This window comes from Carassius auratus, unplaced genomic scaffold (genome assembly GCF_003368295.1).
Source record: "Carassius auratus strain Wakin unplaced genomic scaffold, ASM336829v1 scaf_tig00214411, whole genome shotgun sequence".
In the NCBI taxonomy this organism is placed as follows: Eukaryota; Metazoa; Chordata; class Actinopteri; order Cypriniformes; family Cyprinidae; genus Carassius; species Carassius auratus.
The window spans coordinates 121,932-137,760 of NW_020527647.1; the positions used below are offsets into that span (position 1 = coordinate 121,932).

The window sequence follows — 15,829 nt, forward strand, 5'->3', positions numbered from 1 at the left end:
TTCTGGATCATGTGACATGAAACAAAGCGGAGTCATTCTTGTTGAGCATTTCTTCTTCCGTCTGGTTATTGATATGCTAAATTAAATGCAAATTTTTAAATAGATTTAAAATAGATATTGTATCAGGTTTTTACAACATTATCACTATAAAGTACACTTAAAGGGATACTCCACCCCAAAATTAAACATTTGTAATCAATCATTTTCCCCCCATGTCGTCCAACCTATAAAAGCTTTGTTCTCATCTTTGGAACACAATTTAAGATATTTTAGATGAAAACCGGGAGGCTTGTGACTGTCCGATTAACTGCCAAGTAACTTACTCTGTCAAGGTCCAGAAAGTATGAAAAGCATCTGCCATCATTTGTTCAAGCTTAATGTTATGAAGCAACTAGAATACTTTTGACACGCGAAAATAAAACAAAAATAATGTACAAAAAGTATTCTCATCACTTCATAATAATACGGTTCAACCACTGATGGCAGATGGACTATTCTGACGATGTCTTTCATACTTTTTTGAACCTTGACAGTGTAAGTTACTTGGCAGTTAATGGGACGGTCACAAGCCTCCCTGTTTTTGTCCAAAACATCTTAAATTGTGTTCAGAAGATGAACTATGCTTTTATGGGTTTGGAATGACATGGGGGTAAGAGATTAATGACAAAAAACTTTATTTTGGGGTGGAGTATCCCTTTAAGGAAAGTATCACTATAAAATACACTCAATGTTGTGATTGCTATGCACTTCTGGCATGAAAAAAGTGTCAGTTTATTAAGAAATACTCAAAATATTGAAAGCAAAACATGTTTGAATCCCTTTTATCTATGAAAAGCTATACTAATTATAACATGTTTGGTGGGAAAAACAATAGCACAACCATGAGCAAGTATTTGATGATATAAGTAATATTGTGTGATATTTCTTGTTTCTTACTTTACAACATTCCTTGTTTTAATGACATTAATATAAAATTATAATTATAAAAAAAGTTTACAGCATCTAAGTTAATTCTCCGTCACTAAGTGATCTCTTTATTTTTAACTATTTAGGCACCTGTTTGTCTGTTATTCAATTATTAGTTTAGTTATAAAAAGTTTAAGTGTCTGTGTTTGATGAGAAGATACTTCATAAAGTCTAAAGTAAGATCATATAGAAGCCCTTTTTTAAAGCTACAAAGGCATATTTGTTAAAGTTACAGCACTCAAAAGAGACTGTATAAGAGGAATGACCAGATTTTTCTTTAATTTTGCCCAAGTGATGTGGATCAGTATGTGTTCAAAAAGAAATCTTATTAAGTCCCTAATGCTCCCTAGCTTGTGATTTAGTACTGTATATTGAACGTTGAATCATTAATCACTGACTGGCTTTGGTTTCTTGCGGGTTTTGATTGGAGCGCTAGATGAGCATTGTGGAATTTCATCAATCTCTTGGTGAAGTGTGTGATGAGCAACTTTGAAAAGCAAAGATTTACTGCCATGATGAAATATCCCTTTGATTTGTGCTGCTTCTTCAGTAATGTATTCCTCATCATTTGCTCTTTCTCCCTCCACAGCCAAAAGCACTGTGAAGACTGTCAGCAATCCTTCATTAACCGAATTCGAGCTAACACGTAAGTTTCATTTAGCCATCTTTCTCATTTACGTCATTCTGCTTTGAAGTCCAAAATATTCAAAGTCCCTTTGGCAAAGTGTGTAATCCCTAATACTCTTCCTGTTCAGAGAACAAGGTTCTTCCTCTAATCCATCTACTCTGACCAGGAACATTCTGGCCCCGAGATATTCTCAAAGTGAATCCCATTGCACACCACCTCAGACCTGAGACTTGCATGTGCTCTCAGTCTCCCCCATACCATCTCATCAATACTGTTCAAAGAGTTTGGAAAGAGTAATGCCTCCGAGATCACACCCAATCTGTTCTGTATCCACACTGATATGGAACAGTAGGTGGTTATCTCAGAGATGTTTCTACCCAGATGTGTTCCCATTCTTCTTATCTGCTGTGTCAAAGCCAAGATGTGCCTTTCAAGCACCCTTATGGATCTTCTGTTTGTAATTTTGAATTCCCATCAGAGCTGCAGAAATACAGACGCTATGAAATTGTGATGACTGCCTACAACGTCATTGGCGAAAGCCCTCCAAGTTCTCCGGTAGAGGTATTTGTTGGAGAAGCAGGTAAGCGATTGTGTACAAATAGATATAATTTTTTTTAATAAATAATTTTTTAATTCTTAATTTATCAAAATAAATATTTTGTTTGCAAATATATATATTCCCAGAATAGCTGTTGCTATGTTTTATTTTATTTATTGATTGAATTTTTTTCATTTTTTTTTTTGCCAAGATTACCTTGAAACTATAAAGTGTACTATATATAGTCCAACAGTTGCTATTTTGTTTTATCTAAGTTTATTTTAGTTAATATCATCTGAAAACTATAAGGCAATGTAATTCCATAATTGCTATAAGTTAGTGCTGTCAAATGATTAATCACAATTAATCGCATCCAAAATAAAAGTTTTTGTTTACATAATATATGTGTGTGTATGTACCTTTATATATATATATATATATATATATATATATATATATATATATACATACATACATACAGTATATTTTGAAAATAATTACATGTATATATTTATATTAATAGAATTGATATTACACGCACGCACATTTATTATGTAAACAAAAACATTTATTTTGGATGCGATTAATCGTGATTAATTGTTTGACAACCACACTATAAATTCTTTTGATGAAAAATGTATATTTGATATTGCGTTTGCTATGCACTTGGCATGACAAATTGTTGTTAAGAAATACCCAGCTGTTTCTTCATCAAAAGTTTTGAAGCAAAAACATGTTTGATTAATATTGATAATCATAATAATATCCCTTTGATCACAATAGCTGTTGCTATTTTATTTATTTATTTTTATTTATTTATTATTTATTTTGGCAATATTACCTTAAAACAATGTGCTGTATATAGTCCAACAGTTGCTATTTTGTTTTAGTTTAGTTATTATCTTAGTTAATATTATCTGTAAACTATAAGGCTATGTGATTCCATAACTGTTATAAATTCATAAAGACACTTTTGATGAAAAATGGTAAATATCCAGTTCCAACAGGCCCCACACTTCATCCAGGCCATCCTTATTGTTGAGACCTGATGTGAAGGGGATTATAAGGTATCTTGTATTTTCTAAACCTGACAGTTTAAGAACATAATTCAATGGTTATTGGGGACGGCTGAGTAGACTTTTGTCAAACCCAGACCAGCGTGCTTTTCTGGCATCATCCCACCGGAGAACCAGTTTAATGAGAGAGCAAAGTCACAGTAAAACATCTCTGCCGCTCCACCCTGACAGATGTGGTGATGACCACTGTCGATGAGATGGAGGCCTGCGCCGTAATGCTCTCCAGGAACAGGACAGCATGTGCTCTGTCTCCAGTCCTTCAGGGAATAAGGCATGACATGAGTTGACAGATATGAATTGTGTTCCCTTAGTGGAGTGGCATGAAGAGGGAACTTGAGGACAGAGGCCAGAGCCATGGTGGGCTTCTGCCTAATGTGACAGAAACACAAACCCACCTGATGGACTGGGTTTGAATCCATTGCTAGACTTTAGGATGTGTTTTTGGATAAGTTAAACCACTTTCATATAAACTCAAATTCAAATTGAATTGTGGACACAAAGTGCTACATTTACCTTATTTTCACTTTTGTGTGAATCTAAATATGAACTAAAAAATATGGCTATTACCGATAACCATACAAAGTGCTGCTTCTAATTATTTTGTTATGCAAATGAAAGAATGAGATATATTATACACTGTAAACAACACATCAGTTTTAAAACATACATGTAAACTAATTAATCATTTTCAATCATTTCCAATACTGAGGTTTATTATTATTATCATTATTATTATTATTCACCCCTATAATATGAAATGTATCATAATAGTAATTGTTCTAATCCATGATTGTTTTTGTTTTAAATAACAACAACTACAAATATATAGATGTGTGATATGATTATGATACAGTTATGATACAGTAGATTTGAATGTATTTAACATTTCCATATCAGATTGTATAATGGGAAAGTGAAATTAAAAAGAGATTTGGGACTACTTGATGTGAATGCATCAAAAAAAAAAAAAATGTTTTTCAGTCTTCCAATTTTTTGGTCCGATGTGAGTTTGCTTCTTTTAAAGAGGACTTGAGGATGAGGTGCTAAGAGGACCACATGGATCTGGAGTGCTTGGAGATATAAAAAGTTGTCTGAAGTGTGGGTTTGCTGTTTCAAGCTCCCTGTTCTTCCCTACCTTACAATCAGGCTCCTGCCAGATAGCTTGTACTGCCGAATTGTAAAGTGCTTTTCAATTTGAGTTCAAGTTGTTTTGTTACTAAAAACAGTCATATTTTTTCGGTATATTTATTGAGCTGAATAATATCCAGCTGCCTGGCTGAAGAGCCGAGCGCTTCGTCTAATGAGCTGCCAAAAGAGGAAGCCCGGATATGACATTCCAGCTATTCCACGGAAAACTGATAATTGTTGTGCTGTTTTATTGGGTACGCCCCAAAAGAAAGGATTTTTACCACTTACACAGGCCGAGACAAATCTATATTCACGCGGGGCATCTCATATGATCAATGAAAAGGCCTTTAGTGGGAAAAACAATCCTCCCACTGCTAGCAAATAGATGCATTACGTCCGCATTTCAAACATATGCTTAAAAGTATCGAGCGCAGGCAAATTGCTACAAATGCGAACTGTCGTTTTTGCTGTTTAATTCCACTCCAGCCGTGCTAACAGGCTGACGCTGCACGGACAGGATGTTGTCAAGGCTGCACAGTTTTGCATTTCGCCCAATCATTGGCAGGATTATTTATGGAATTCTAAGTAGCGTTTCTGAAGTAGTGCCACAGTATTAATAAAAGCAGCCGCGGTGAGAGTTTTGGCAGGATAGGGTGTGCGTGCACGTTTTATTTTTTACCTGTTTCACCACTTTGCAGCATTTTTGGCCTCCTCTCATAAGAGGTTTAATGAAGCAGAAAATATGAATCTGTCATAAAGAACTCAAGCAGCTGGCAGAGCAGGCGGGGTTATCAACATCAGGTTATTAACAGTATCATTAGAAGGGGCCAGGCGTGGAGATTACTCCCAGCAGCAGGAGGGGGGACAGCCAAACAAACAAATGAATTTCCCTCTGATTAACGTCAGGTTGGCAACATCTGCAGATACTCTGAGAGGGATCAGAGAGATGTAGGCTGGGAAAGAGAGGCGGAGAGCGGGCGTGAAGGGTGCTTTGCCCTCAAAGCTTCTGCTATCCCAACGGCCTTGCTCAGGGTTGCCAAGTCTGCTTTTTTTTTCCACGGAACTGGGTTGCTTTTAAACCGTTGCCACGTTTTGATTTTTTCTGTTTTTTACTGCTGGTTAAAACTTTGATATGTTGCAAAAATGGCTTATTTTGAAATATTTCCTCTTTAAATGTGGTTTACACTGGTGTCAAAGCTTTTTTAGCTGGTCCATTGACAGTGCTGTGACATATGGAGTTGACATCAATATGTAGATCTTACTTGAAATGTTGGGTTTGGGTTAGGATGCTTCCTGTGTAGACAGCAAGACAGCTCACTTAGATGTTGGAACTGAGCTTGTCTGTGCTTTATTTTAACAGCTCATTCAGTCGAGTCTCTTTTGAACCCCACTGTCCACAGCTGTAATTCATTCCCGCTCATAAATGATTCAGCCCGCTTCACTACACGTAAACTCGACTTTCAAGCCCCTAAAATAGACGAGCTGTCATGCTAGCTCTGCTTTCAGGTTTGGTCTTATTAAATTCGCTCTTTCTTTTTTGATGATTGCTGTGTCTGGGTTAGCTGCATCTGCTGCTGTGATTTATGACGGATGGGGATTATGTATTCGTTGCCCCTTTAATGAATGACATTTAACTGAGACACAACAGAGGGCGGCAGCCACGCTGGAGTCTGTGTTCATCTGATATTACTTTTCCACTGGCACCAGCTCTTGATCAGGAACGGATGTTTCCACTTTGCGTGTACACTGACTTTTTTGGATACTGTAGTTCATTCAAAAATGACAATTCTGTCATCATTTACTCACCCTTAACTCGCTCCAAATCTGTATTTTTATTTTTCTTCTGTTGAACACAAGAGAAGATATTTTGAATAACGTTGGTAACCAAAGAATTGACGGTAGCCATTGACTTCCATAGTATGGAAAACTGTCAACTCTTTGGTTGCCAACATTATTCAAAATATCTTCTTCTGTGTTCGTCAGAGGTGAGAATGTCAGGTTTAAAAATGGTTTCAGATTGGGCACCAGCACCGAAGCAGCATGAGTGAAACTCATTTTTCGGGGCACAGTTGATGTTTTTTGTAGTAGTTAGCTGGAGGTATTGAGTGTGGTGATGTATTTACAGTATCTCCTCTGCTCTTTCGTAGCTCCCTCCGTGGCTCCTCAGAACATCCAGATCAACACTTTGTCATCCACACAGCTGGAGGTGCAGTGGGAGCCGCCCCCTGCCGAGACCCAAAATGGCATCATTCAGGGATATAAGGTGACACCCCCGAACCACCCACCTCGTCCAGTCTCTCTCACACTCTTATTATCCGTCCTCTTTTTCTCCTCCCCTCTACCTCTGTCATTTCAAGCTCTCTAGGGTGGAAGAATATCTACAATCTGTTTCTTTTGTCTTTTTTTTTCTCTCTTATATTCTCCACAGATTTTACTGAGTTAGATAATGGCGCCAGACAGTATGTTTTAGAGAACTGCCCATTTGGGTGAGGGTTAAGTGAATATCTGCTGAAATATGCATGAAATTGATATATAAAAATGTCCTGGCGGTGATATGGCAGATTCATGTTAACGCAGAGATCCCTGTTGTTTCGTTGAATACTTCAGTTCTAATGATCAGTGAAGAGACTGTAAGCTCTCTGTACATTTCACTAGTGTAATATAACTATAGTGGATTGAATAAATTAGATTATAAAACAGACTATTGTGCTAAATGCTTGTAATGAATGCCAATACAGCATTCCAGATGTGTTAAAATATACAATATAGTAACATCGACAGTAACATTCTAATTGGTCCATTCAGTTCAATGTTCCCAGCCAATCAGATTCATGTACTCATTACAATTTACCAGTATAAACCGGACGTACTCAATGAATGCTCGGCCTGTGTGCTATGCGTGTTCTCATCATATCCCACCACCTCCCCAGCACCACCTGCCAAGATCTGCTACAGAACATCTTTCTCTCTCTCTAACAGCAGCAGGATGTTTCCTTTAAATTTTATTAGCCAAGCATTTAGCAGAGCAGGTCAATTTGTCTTATTCAGTCTATTTGTTGCCTGTAGATTCTTTACTGGGAGATGGACAATCAGAATGAAACGGAGAGAGTTAAGATTCTCTTCCGGCCTGAAACCAGCATGAGACTGAAGAACCTGACCAGCTACACATACTATATGGTCAAGCTGTCCGCCTTCAATGCTGCTGGAGACGGTCCCTTCAGCGAGCCCAGGAGAGGGCGCACTCTTCAGGCAGGTGAGCATCTGCACAAATCATCCTAACGGCCATTAAACTCCCATTCACATTGTGAATGCTCTGACCTGAGCACAAACCGTTACACCTTTTAAGGCAAACTATAAATCGGAGCACAGAAAGTGTGCCAAGGGCAACACGTCCACTTCCATATTGTGTTCTGCTCCATGCATGAAAACCAGGTCGACACCTGATCATATTTTGGAGAATGCTGCGTTATATCACCGTTGCATCATTCACATTAGCAATTCATGTGTTCTGCATTAAATCATTCACTCTATAAATGTTGTCGTAATGAATTACGCACAAGCAGGGAATGATTTGACTTCAGGCTCCACCTCACTGAAATGACAGGGAGGGGCTCGTTACCCACAAGTCACCTAAAAAAAAAACATTTGAAAATTATTCAAATGGTCTCGATGTGACCTCATTTGTTCAAACAGAGGAAACTCACCACCTCTACCTCTCTTTGACATTTCCTAAAGCAAGGAGCTGCATTTGTGTAAAAGAACAGATTTGCATAGCTAGCACTGTAAAATCACTGAGAGAGTGGGATATAGTCACTTTTATAGATTTGTTTTTATTTAACATATTACGTCAGACTCTGAAATTGGATTGGATGTGCCACATTCAAAGCTGTTGGAAAATAGGCAATATATGTCACTCCTGTGACACATACCCATTCAATTTTATATTAATATGCTTTTTGTAAGTTGTTATGATGCGTAGCAACTGTAAACACCCTATAGTTAAACTAAAAACTTTACCTAAAAGCTTTCAGTTGATTAACACTAAAATGTATAGTATTTAATAAACATTCACAGCAACTTCTAACTTATTCAAATAAAGATTATTTGCTGCAACATCCTTTTTGACAACTTAATTATTAAAGCTCTCATTATTTAAACAAATTCATGAAATTTTCTGAAACTGAGCAGCAATTATTGTGATAAGTTAAATGGAAGGAAGCATCTTTTAAGTTATGAACAAAACAACAACATTATTAGTCACATATTCCCGTTTCGTACAACAAATAAACCTCTTTCCTTTAAATATTTTTCAATAATTCCATGATCCATCAAGTGAGAAAGTGTGCTTTCCATAGATATTAAAAGTCATTTTAGTTTGTTCATTTTATCTTACTGCTTTTCATATTTATGTGCTCAGTCAGTATCTTTTGTTTTTTTTCTGCTTCTTTTGAATGCAATATGGCTCTTTGAAACAAATTAAATAATTTGATTTATAATACGAACCCATAATGTGGTCAAGATCTTCATGTGGTTACATTATGCATCAGAACACTGTGTAATCATGGTAAAAACCCCGGGTTAATGGTGTATTGCTTTAACGTAATCTGTATTTGTTGCATTGATCAAACGACACGATTCTCGCAGCCCCCAGCGCTCCCAGCTTCATCAGTTTCTCCGAGGTGACCAGCAGCACTCTGAACGTGTCCTGGGGTTTCCCGCTGTCCCCCAACGGTGTGGTGGAAGGCTACAGGGTGGTATATGAGCCCAGCGCCCCTATTCAAGGTCTGCATGTCTCCACTGAATCAGACAGTGGCTTTTTTAACTTCGCTAGTAGTGTTTTGATGTTTGGTGATGATGTGATGCGTTGTTAATAGAAAACTCATTTTCTTGTTATTGTTTCCATAGCTCTGTGTTGAGTTTTCTCAAAGCCAGAAGCAGAAACTGGCTGTCTTTAATAATATTTCTTAATGTCAACATAGTTTATCGCACATAACTGGAGTAATTGATTTTGACTCGCTGTTCCTAGGTAGGAAGATGCTGCTGCATTGTAATGTCTTTGTGAATAAGAGGAGTCGGCTCTTGTGTGGTAGTGTGTAATTGTGCAGTCTTGTGTGTGTGTGTGTGTGTGCACATTAGGTGTGACTAAAGTGGTAACGGTGGATATCCGTGGCAGCTGGCAGCGCTGGCTGAAGGTGCGTGACCTGACCAAGGGTGTGACCTATTGCTTCCGCGTGCAGGCCAAGACTATCGCCTACGGGCCTGAGGCAGAGGCCAACATCACAGCGGGTCCTGTCAAAGGTGAGCTGCACATCCAAACAAACACACCAACAAAAACAGATCAGCAAACCTCTCAGGGTCGCTGAGCACAGCTTACATTCCCCACTCCTCGGCGAGAGGTGTCAGAAATCCAGGCTGTGAAAAAACACCTGCATGGATCAATATCTCACAGTGTTGTAGGTGTTTGGTTTAGCTTTAGGCCTTCACTCACAAGGGTCGGATCGCTCGCCTGTTCTTCCCAGTTCACTGCACGCTCTCCTCTCTGTTTAGGGTCTCCTGGATCTCCTGTAGAAATGTCGATCACAAAGACAGGATCCATGCTCAACATCCACTGGACACCAGGAGATACAGGAGCAGGACATGTGACGGGCTATGTGATCGAAGCACGGCCATCAGGTACATCACTCAAAACCTGCTAATAATATATTCACTATTTCAGTGAAAATTCACTATAAACATTTCAAATATTTCATTTCAAAATCGAAACCTTAAATTTAAAGCAGCAATTAAACATTTAAGCAAAATCTAAGAAGTGCCAAAGTTCTTTGCACTTTGTCAACAACCAACCAAGTTGAAACCTCGAAAACCTCTAAACTCTCAGTGATCTGATATTTAAATAAAATCTCAATTTTAGATGAGAAATTTAAACTTTAAAAAACTAAATACTTCTAAAATGCAGTTTTACATTTTGTTCATAGTTTTATAATTTACTGTATGTAGTAATTATTTTCACGTAGCATCATTACATTTAGATTTCACCTGGGATCATGTGGAGAAATGTCTTTTGCGATCTTTTTACCACAGATCTACCGACAATTTTTTACCAGCCATCTTTATTTTGCTTTTTTTATACAAATATTGTTGTTGCTATAACAAACATGTTTTTCTTTTTTTTCTTTTATTATTATTTTACATGTATTTATTTTTTATTTTATTTTATTTTATTTTTGCATATTTTTTCAATGCAGGTCATTGTATCATTCACTGCATCATTTTCAATATCATGTATTTCCATTTTGGTGGTTTATTGCCACGTTTCCACCGAAATTACCCAGAACAATTGTACCAGGAACTTTTTTTCCCCAGGAACTGTATTCCCCCAGACCTGTTGCTTTCTGTGTTTCCACTGCGGTCTAAAGTACCGGGAAGATTAGGCAAATAGCCTGTGATGTAGGTCTGCGCGTGTTTCTCAATACAAAGTACGCACATTTTGGACTTGCATCCTCGGTAGTTCAGACTTTGTACACTTTCGGGAGTGTGATGTCTGTGACTATGCAAATCCGGTAATTCTGCAAACAGCAGTATACTTGATAACATCAGTCAGCTCGACTTGGCTACTGCAATTTTCCTCTCTGTATATTTACAATAAAACGAAAATACCACTGCCTCCTTTCGTTTTCATTTGAACGTAATAATCGCAGCAGAAATGTACTTAGTTCAGGGAAATGTGTAAATATACAGCCATTACAATGAAACAAAATATTATATTAAATTAAATGTATGCATTTAGCAGACGCTTTTATCCAAAGTGACTTACAGTTCATTCAAGCTAACAATATTTTCCTAACATAAGTTCCCTGGGATTCAAACCCCCAACCTTGTGCTTGCTAACGCAGTGCTCTACCACTTGAGCTAAAGGAACACTAATTGCCTCTTTTTATTTTCATTTTAACATATAGATAAATTGAACACTAACCAAAGATTACCTGTTAGATTCACCCAAAACGAATTATATTTTTTTAACCACTAAAGAGACATCAGGGTCAGCGGTGAATGTCAGAAGGTCTAGCCGAGGTAAGGCTGCTCTCTGCGGATACATAAGCACTGAGCTCCCGCTGATCGCGTGGAGCTCACATCTCCGAGATCGACAAAACACATTTTTAAATAGGCGTCGTCTTTATAAATAAACCACTAATTTAAGTTTTAAACAACTACATTCTCACCTGAAATACTTTTAAAATTACATTTCATGACACAAAACAGTTATATTTTGAAAATGATCCAAATAAATGGTGGTTGAAATCACAATGCTGCGTGAACTCAACCAATCAGCATGTTTAGCAAGTTCAGCAAGTCCCGCCCCCAAACGTTCTGGAACTTTGAAAAAGTACCACCTCGCCAGCAGGGACTTTCTGAGGTGCATTTTTTTACCCGGAACTTTATTTAGTTCCTGGTTCCTGCGATGGAAACACACAGAGTACCAGCCCAAAGTCCCTAGTTCCTGGGTAATGTTCCTGCGGTGGAAACACGGCTTATGTAAGAAAAACATAGCCATCCCAGATGAGCTAAAAATTACTAAAGAGCGAGATTTTATTTATTTATTTATTTTAAGTATTTTTTTTTATTTTTTTTTTGGTTCAAATCGTCATATTGCAATTCCTAGAAACGTTATCAGTAAAACGAATTTCTACTCACATTTGGCACCTGACGAGTTTTAATTTAGGAGTCCGAATGCTTGTCTGAAATAATCTACTGAACATTTGCTTGCTGTTGTTACTGGGATGCATTGGTATAACTGCCCTTTCCATGTCATCATGTTTTCATTCACACTGAACATCAATGCTTGTCAGGCAATGAACCAGCTGCTAGCTGCTGTCTTGATGTCAGCGTTTGCTAAGTGAAATGGGACACAGTAATGAACTTAGTGCTTCCAAGTGCATGATGACATTTTCATTGGAAGTGACCTTGCTCTCCGCAGATGAAGGGATGTGGGATACGTTTGTGCGGCACTTGCCTCCCACCAGCAGCTCTCACTCAGTGAGTCTAGACCGCCTGCGGCAGGGTATCAGCTACCAGTTCAGAGTGCTGGCCGTTAACGAATTCGGCTACGGCGAGCCGAGTGCGCCCTCTGCTGCCATGTCAGGTAATTACACTCTCTTCATGGCCTCCTGTACTGAGTGAGATGAGTCATCTAAGAGATTTTGACAGAGTGTTGCATCAGTCACTGTTAGTATTATTTAGCTCTAATGTGACTTTTACACCCACATGAACTGTTTGTACCATGTCCTTCTGGAAAAAGCTCCACTTTCTTGGCTGACAAGTCTTAATGAAGCTTTCAGACATGTTTCATAAACGTCGACTCATGCTTCTGCTCAAATTTGGTAGGATGAATAAAAATACACAAAAGTTAACAAATTGTAGACGTTTAGTTAGTGTATATGTGTATAAAATGAATATGTGTAGCTCAGATGAGGAGTGAGTCCATATTGAGTTCTCTGATTTGTTTTCACACTGTATACAATACATTAATTTGATAAGCAAAATGATATAAAAAATCTAAAAGTAAGTTTATGCTTAAAACGAAAAAAAGGAATCGACCAAGTGGATAAGAAAAAATAACACTATATGAATAGTTCACCCAAAAATGTATCACCTAAGTCATCCAAAATGTAGGTTTCTTCAGCAGAACAAATTTAGGGGAAATTTAGCTCCTAAACACAAAATTCTCAAACGTTCTATCTAACTAAGATTATCTGTTAAAAATGAAGAAACAAATTCTTCTACATCTTGGATGGCCTTTTTTTCTTCTTCTCCTTTTTGGATGAACTGTTTCTTTATTTCAAATGGAAAACTGTTTTTTTCTTCCCCCATTAGGTTTTTTTTTTTTTTTTTTTTTTTTTTTTTTTTTTTTGAAAAAGACTTAATATCATAAGTCATTTTATTTTTCAGGTATTATTAATGTATAGTGTCTTGACAGTAGATGTCTGTACTGGAAAACAACACAGAAATACTGAATATATTGATTTTTATAGATTTGTTTTGCAGTGCATTTGTGTGTTAGACATGTGGCGGCTCTCTTTTGCTCTTATAAATGTTTATCATTGGGATTGCCTTGTTTTCCTGTGGTTGAGCAACCACATCCTGAACTTGTAACACATGGACTCTGAACTACCAGTCTGTCCCCTTATCACAGACAATACCTCCAATTTCTGTCTCATTGCTATATAAGGAAATTGAATAAATGTAACTGGGGTCATCTAGAGGCCAGTGCCTTAAAAGGAACCTGAGACTCGATTTATTTGTTGAACAAATATAGTGAGGACCTTTGTATCTCTGAATATTGTAGTCGAGTAATAATCACTGAAACAGTTTCGAGATGTTTACTTAGTCTCATCACAGCGACTGTCACATGTTTAGTTGGTTTATAATATCACAAATAATAAACAACAAAGTCAGGTTTCATTGTGGCTTTAACCTTGACCTCGTCCGTGACAAAGCGTGGATTTGAAAGCAAGATTTCAATGTTACCCTCTAAAGTTATACATACAAAAAAAATGAAGCTGTCATAGAGCTTTCTTCTTTTGTCTCGCTCAGTCTTTCTCTTTAACCATAGGCTAGTGCTTTCAAGAAAAACTGCCATGTTGCCTCAGCAAGTAATTAATGCAGTGTGGTGCAAGTACTAGATGTCTGTTTGTACACGAAAAGCAGAGTATGTTATCAACATCTCACATGTCATGGGACTGAAATATTCATACCACAGGCATGCTTCAATCTGTCTGTGAGCTGATGTCACTGCCGCTCAGTATTTCTGTCAGAGCAGTCCATCAGCGGCTATCACATATGACTGGAGAGATCTGGCACATTTAGGCCATGCTCTCCTTTGCTCTAGAGCACTAGAGATGAGCAGATAGGACGCGGGCCAATAAACATGCATCATATCTAAATATGGTAGACGATCACTGCTGCTTTTTTCAAGTAAGAAAGCATCTTCCTAAGTTGAGGGCTATCAATAATACTGTTAAATTAAATTTGAGTAATATAAAGGATTGTCAGTTACTTTTCTAACACCCTGTTTACACCTGGAGTTAAGATGCATTTTTAGTGATCCGATCACAAGGTCAGCCCAGATGCATTATTGTTTACACCTTTCCTTAACGTGTGTTTTTTTTAAAACTGGACCAGGAACAAAACAAAATAGTTACAAAATAAACGCTAAAATGAAATTGAGCAGCAGCCATACAGCGACTCCAGTGTGTATGTGTCTCTTTGTGTTTGCACTCTGAACAGCATCAAAGGTTTCTATTAACAATGTGTTTTTGCAGCATTGAACATTGCAGCCAATGCAGATATATCTGTTGATTTTTATTTATTTTTTTTTTTTTTTACGAAGTCGCCAGTCCGTTTAGTTACTCAGAATCCACTTACCGCTCAGCACTGCTGTTTTTTTTCAGTCTGTTCACTCATGTTTATTCTCTCATTATAATAAACAAAGTGTAGATGTGATGTAAATAAAAGATTTATTGCTTTTCAGTGATTATTAAAAGCCTTGTGATCAGCGTGCCAACATACAGCGCCGTTGCGCTATGGGTGTCCTGAGTTCGAATCCCAGTTCGAGTTCCTTTCCCGATCCCATCCCCCTTCTCTCTCCCACTTCACTTCCTGTCAGCTCTTCACTGTCCTATCATAAACATATATGTGGGTTGCTTCACTTAAAAAAGTTTGAAAACCACTGTTTTAAAAGCATCTCCTGTGACTACTTGTGTTTGGATTTTGTCCCCTCTTATTTCGTCAAGCTCTACATCACTTTGACTGGAGCACCAAGTGCGGCACACAAGTACAATTGAATAAATGAAGCCGTTACACTGCTTACAAGCGAGTGGGAAAGGAAGGGAATAGAAAGAATACGAATGGTAGCCACAATTTCAATCGGTGTGCTTTTGGCCCAAAATAGCAAAGTTGAAATCTTGGTTTTGGTGCGTGTCTGCAAAACACATCCCATTAGACTGACAGGTCAGGTCAGTGGACAGTGAGTAGGCAGTCTTTTGTGGCGGTTGAAACCACATGACCACATGACCACATGAATGTCTACACTACAAAAGCAATACAGTCGAATAATACAGTACAACTTCAGGAAGAGGTCCAAAGTGGACAAGCTTAAAACCTTTTAGACTGTTGTTTACACCATTATTTAAGGCTGTTTAATAACACGTGTTCTACACTACATGGTTTCATTGAAATCTTTCAAGTCTGACTTCCCAAATTCTGCCAAAAAAAAATCATAATGCAAAAATTGTGAAAATGTCAACAATGTACATTTCTTTATTTCTTTATATTCCAATTATTTTTGTCATAAACAGGCCAACAGGACACCCCGTTTTATGAGGAGTGGTGGTTTCTGGTCGTGCTGGCGTTGTGCGGCCTGATTCTGCTGTTGCTGGTGGTTTTCGGGCTCGTCTTGCACGGACAGAACAGGAAGTACAAGAGCTGCGGAACAGG

General features: G+C 37.8%; 1 protein-coding gene across 3 annotated transcripts in view; it reads left to right on the forward strand.

Annotated features, from left to right (window-relative positions):
• LOC113091961 (protein sidekick-1-like) overlaps positions 1 to 15,829 on the forward strand; it is a 110,828-nt gene that overhangs the window by 92,284 nt on the left and 2,715 nt on the right. For all 3 annotated transcript variants that reach the window (XM_026257647.1, XM_026257645.1, XM_026257646.1), the window contains 9 exons: positions 1,556 to 1,612; positions 2,073 to 2,174; positions 6,484 to 6,599; positions 7,403 to 7,589; positions 8,981 to 9,118; positions 9,473 to 9,634; positions 9,884 to 10,009; positions 12,312 to 12,476; positions 15,691 to 15,828. In XM_026257647.1, the coding sequence (XP_026113432.1) occupies positions 1,556 to 1,612; positions 2,073 to 2,174; positions 6,484 to 6,599; positions 7,403 to 7,589; positions 8,981 to 9,118; positions 9,473 to 9,634; positions 9,884 to 10,009; positions 12,312 to 12,476; positions 15,691 to 15,828 (1,191 nt within the window). The remainder of the gene's footprint in view (positions 1 to 1,555; positions 1,613 to 2,072; positions 2,175 to 6,483; positions 6,600 to 7,402; positions 7,590 to 8,980; positions 9,119 to 9,472; positions 9,635 to 9,883; positions 10,010 to 12,311; positions 12,477 to 15,690; position 15,829) is intronic.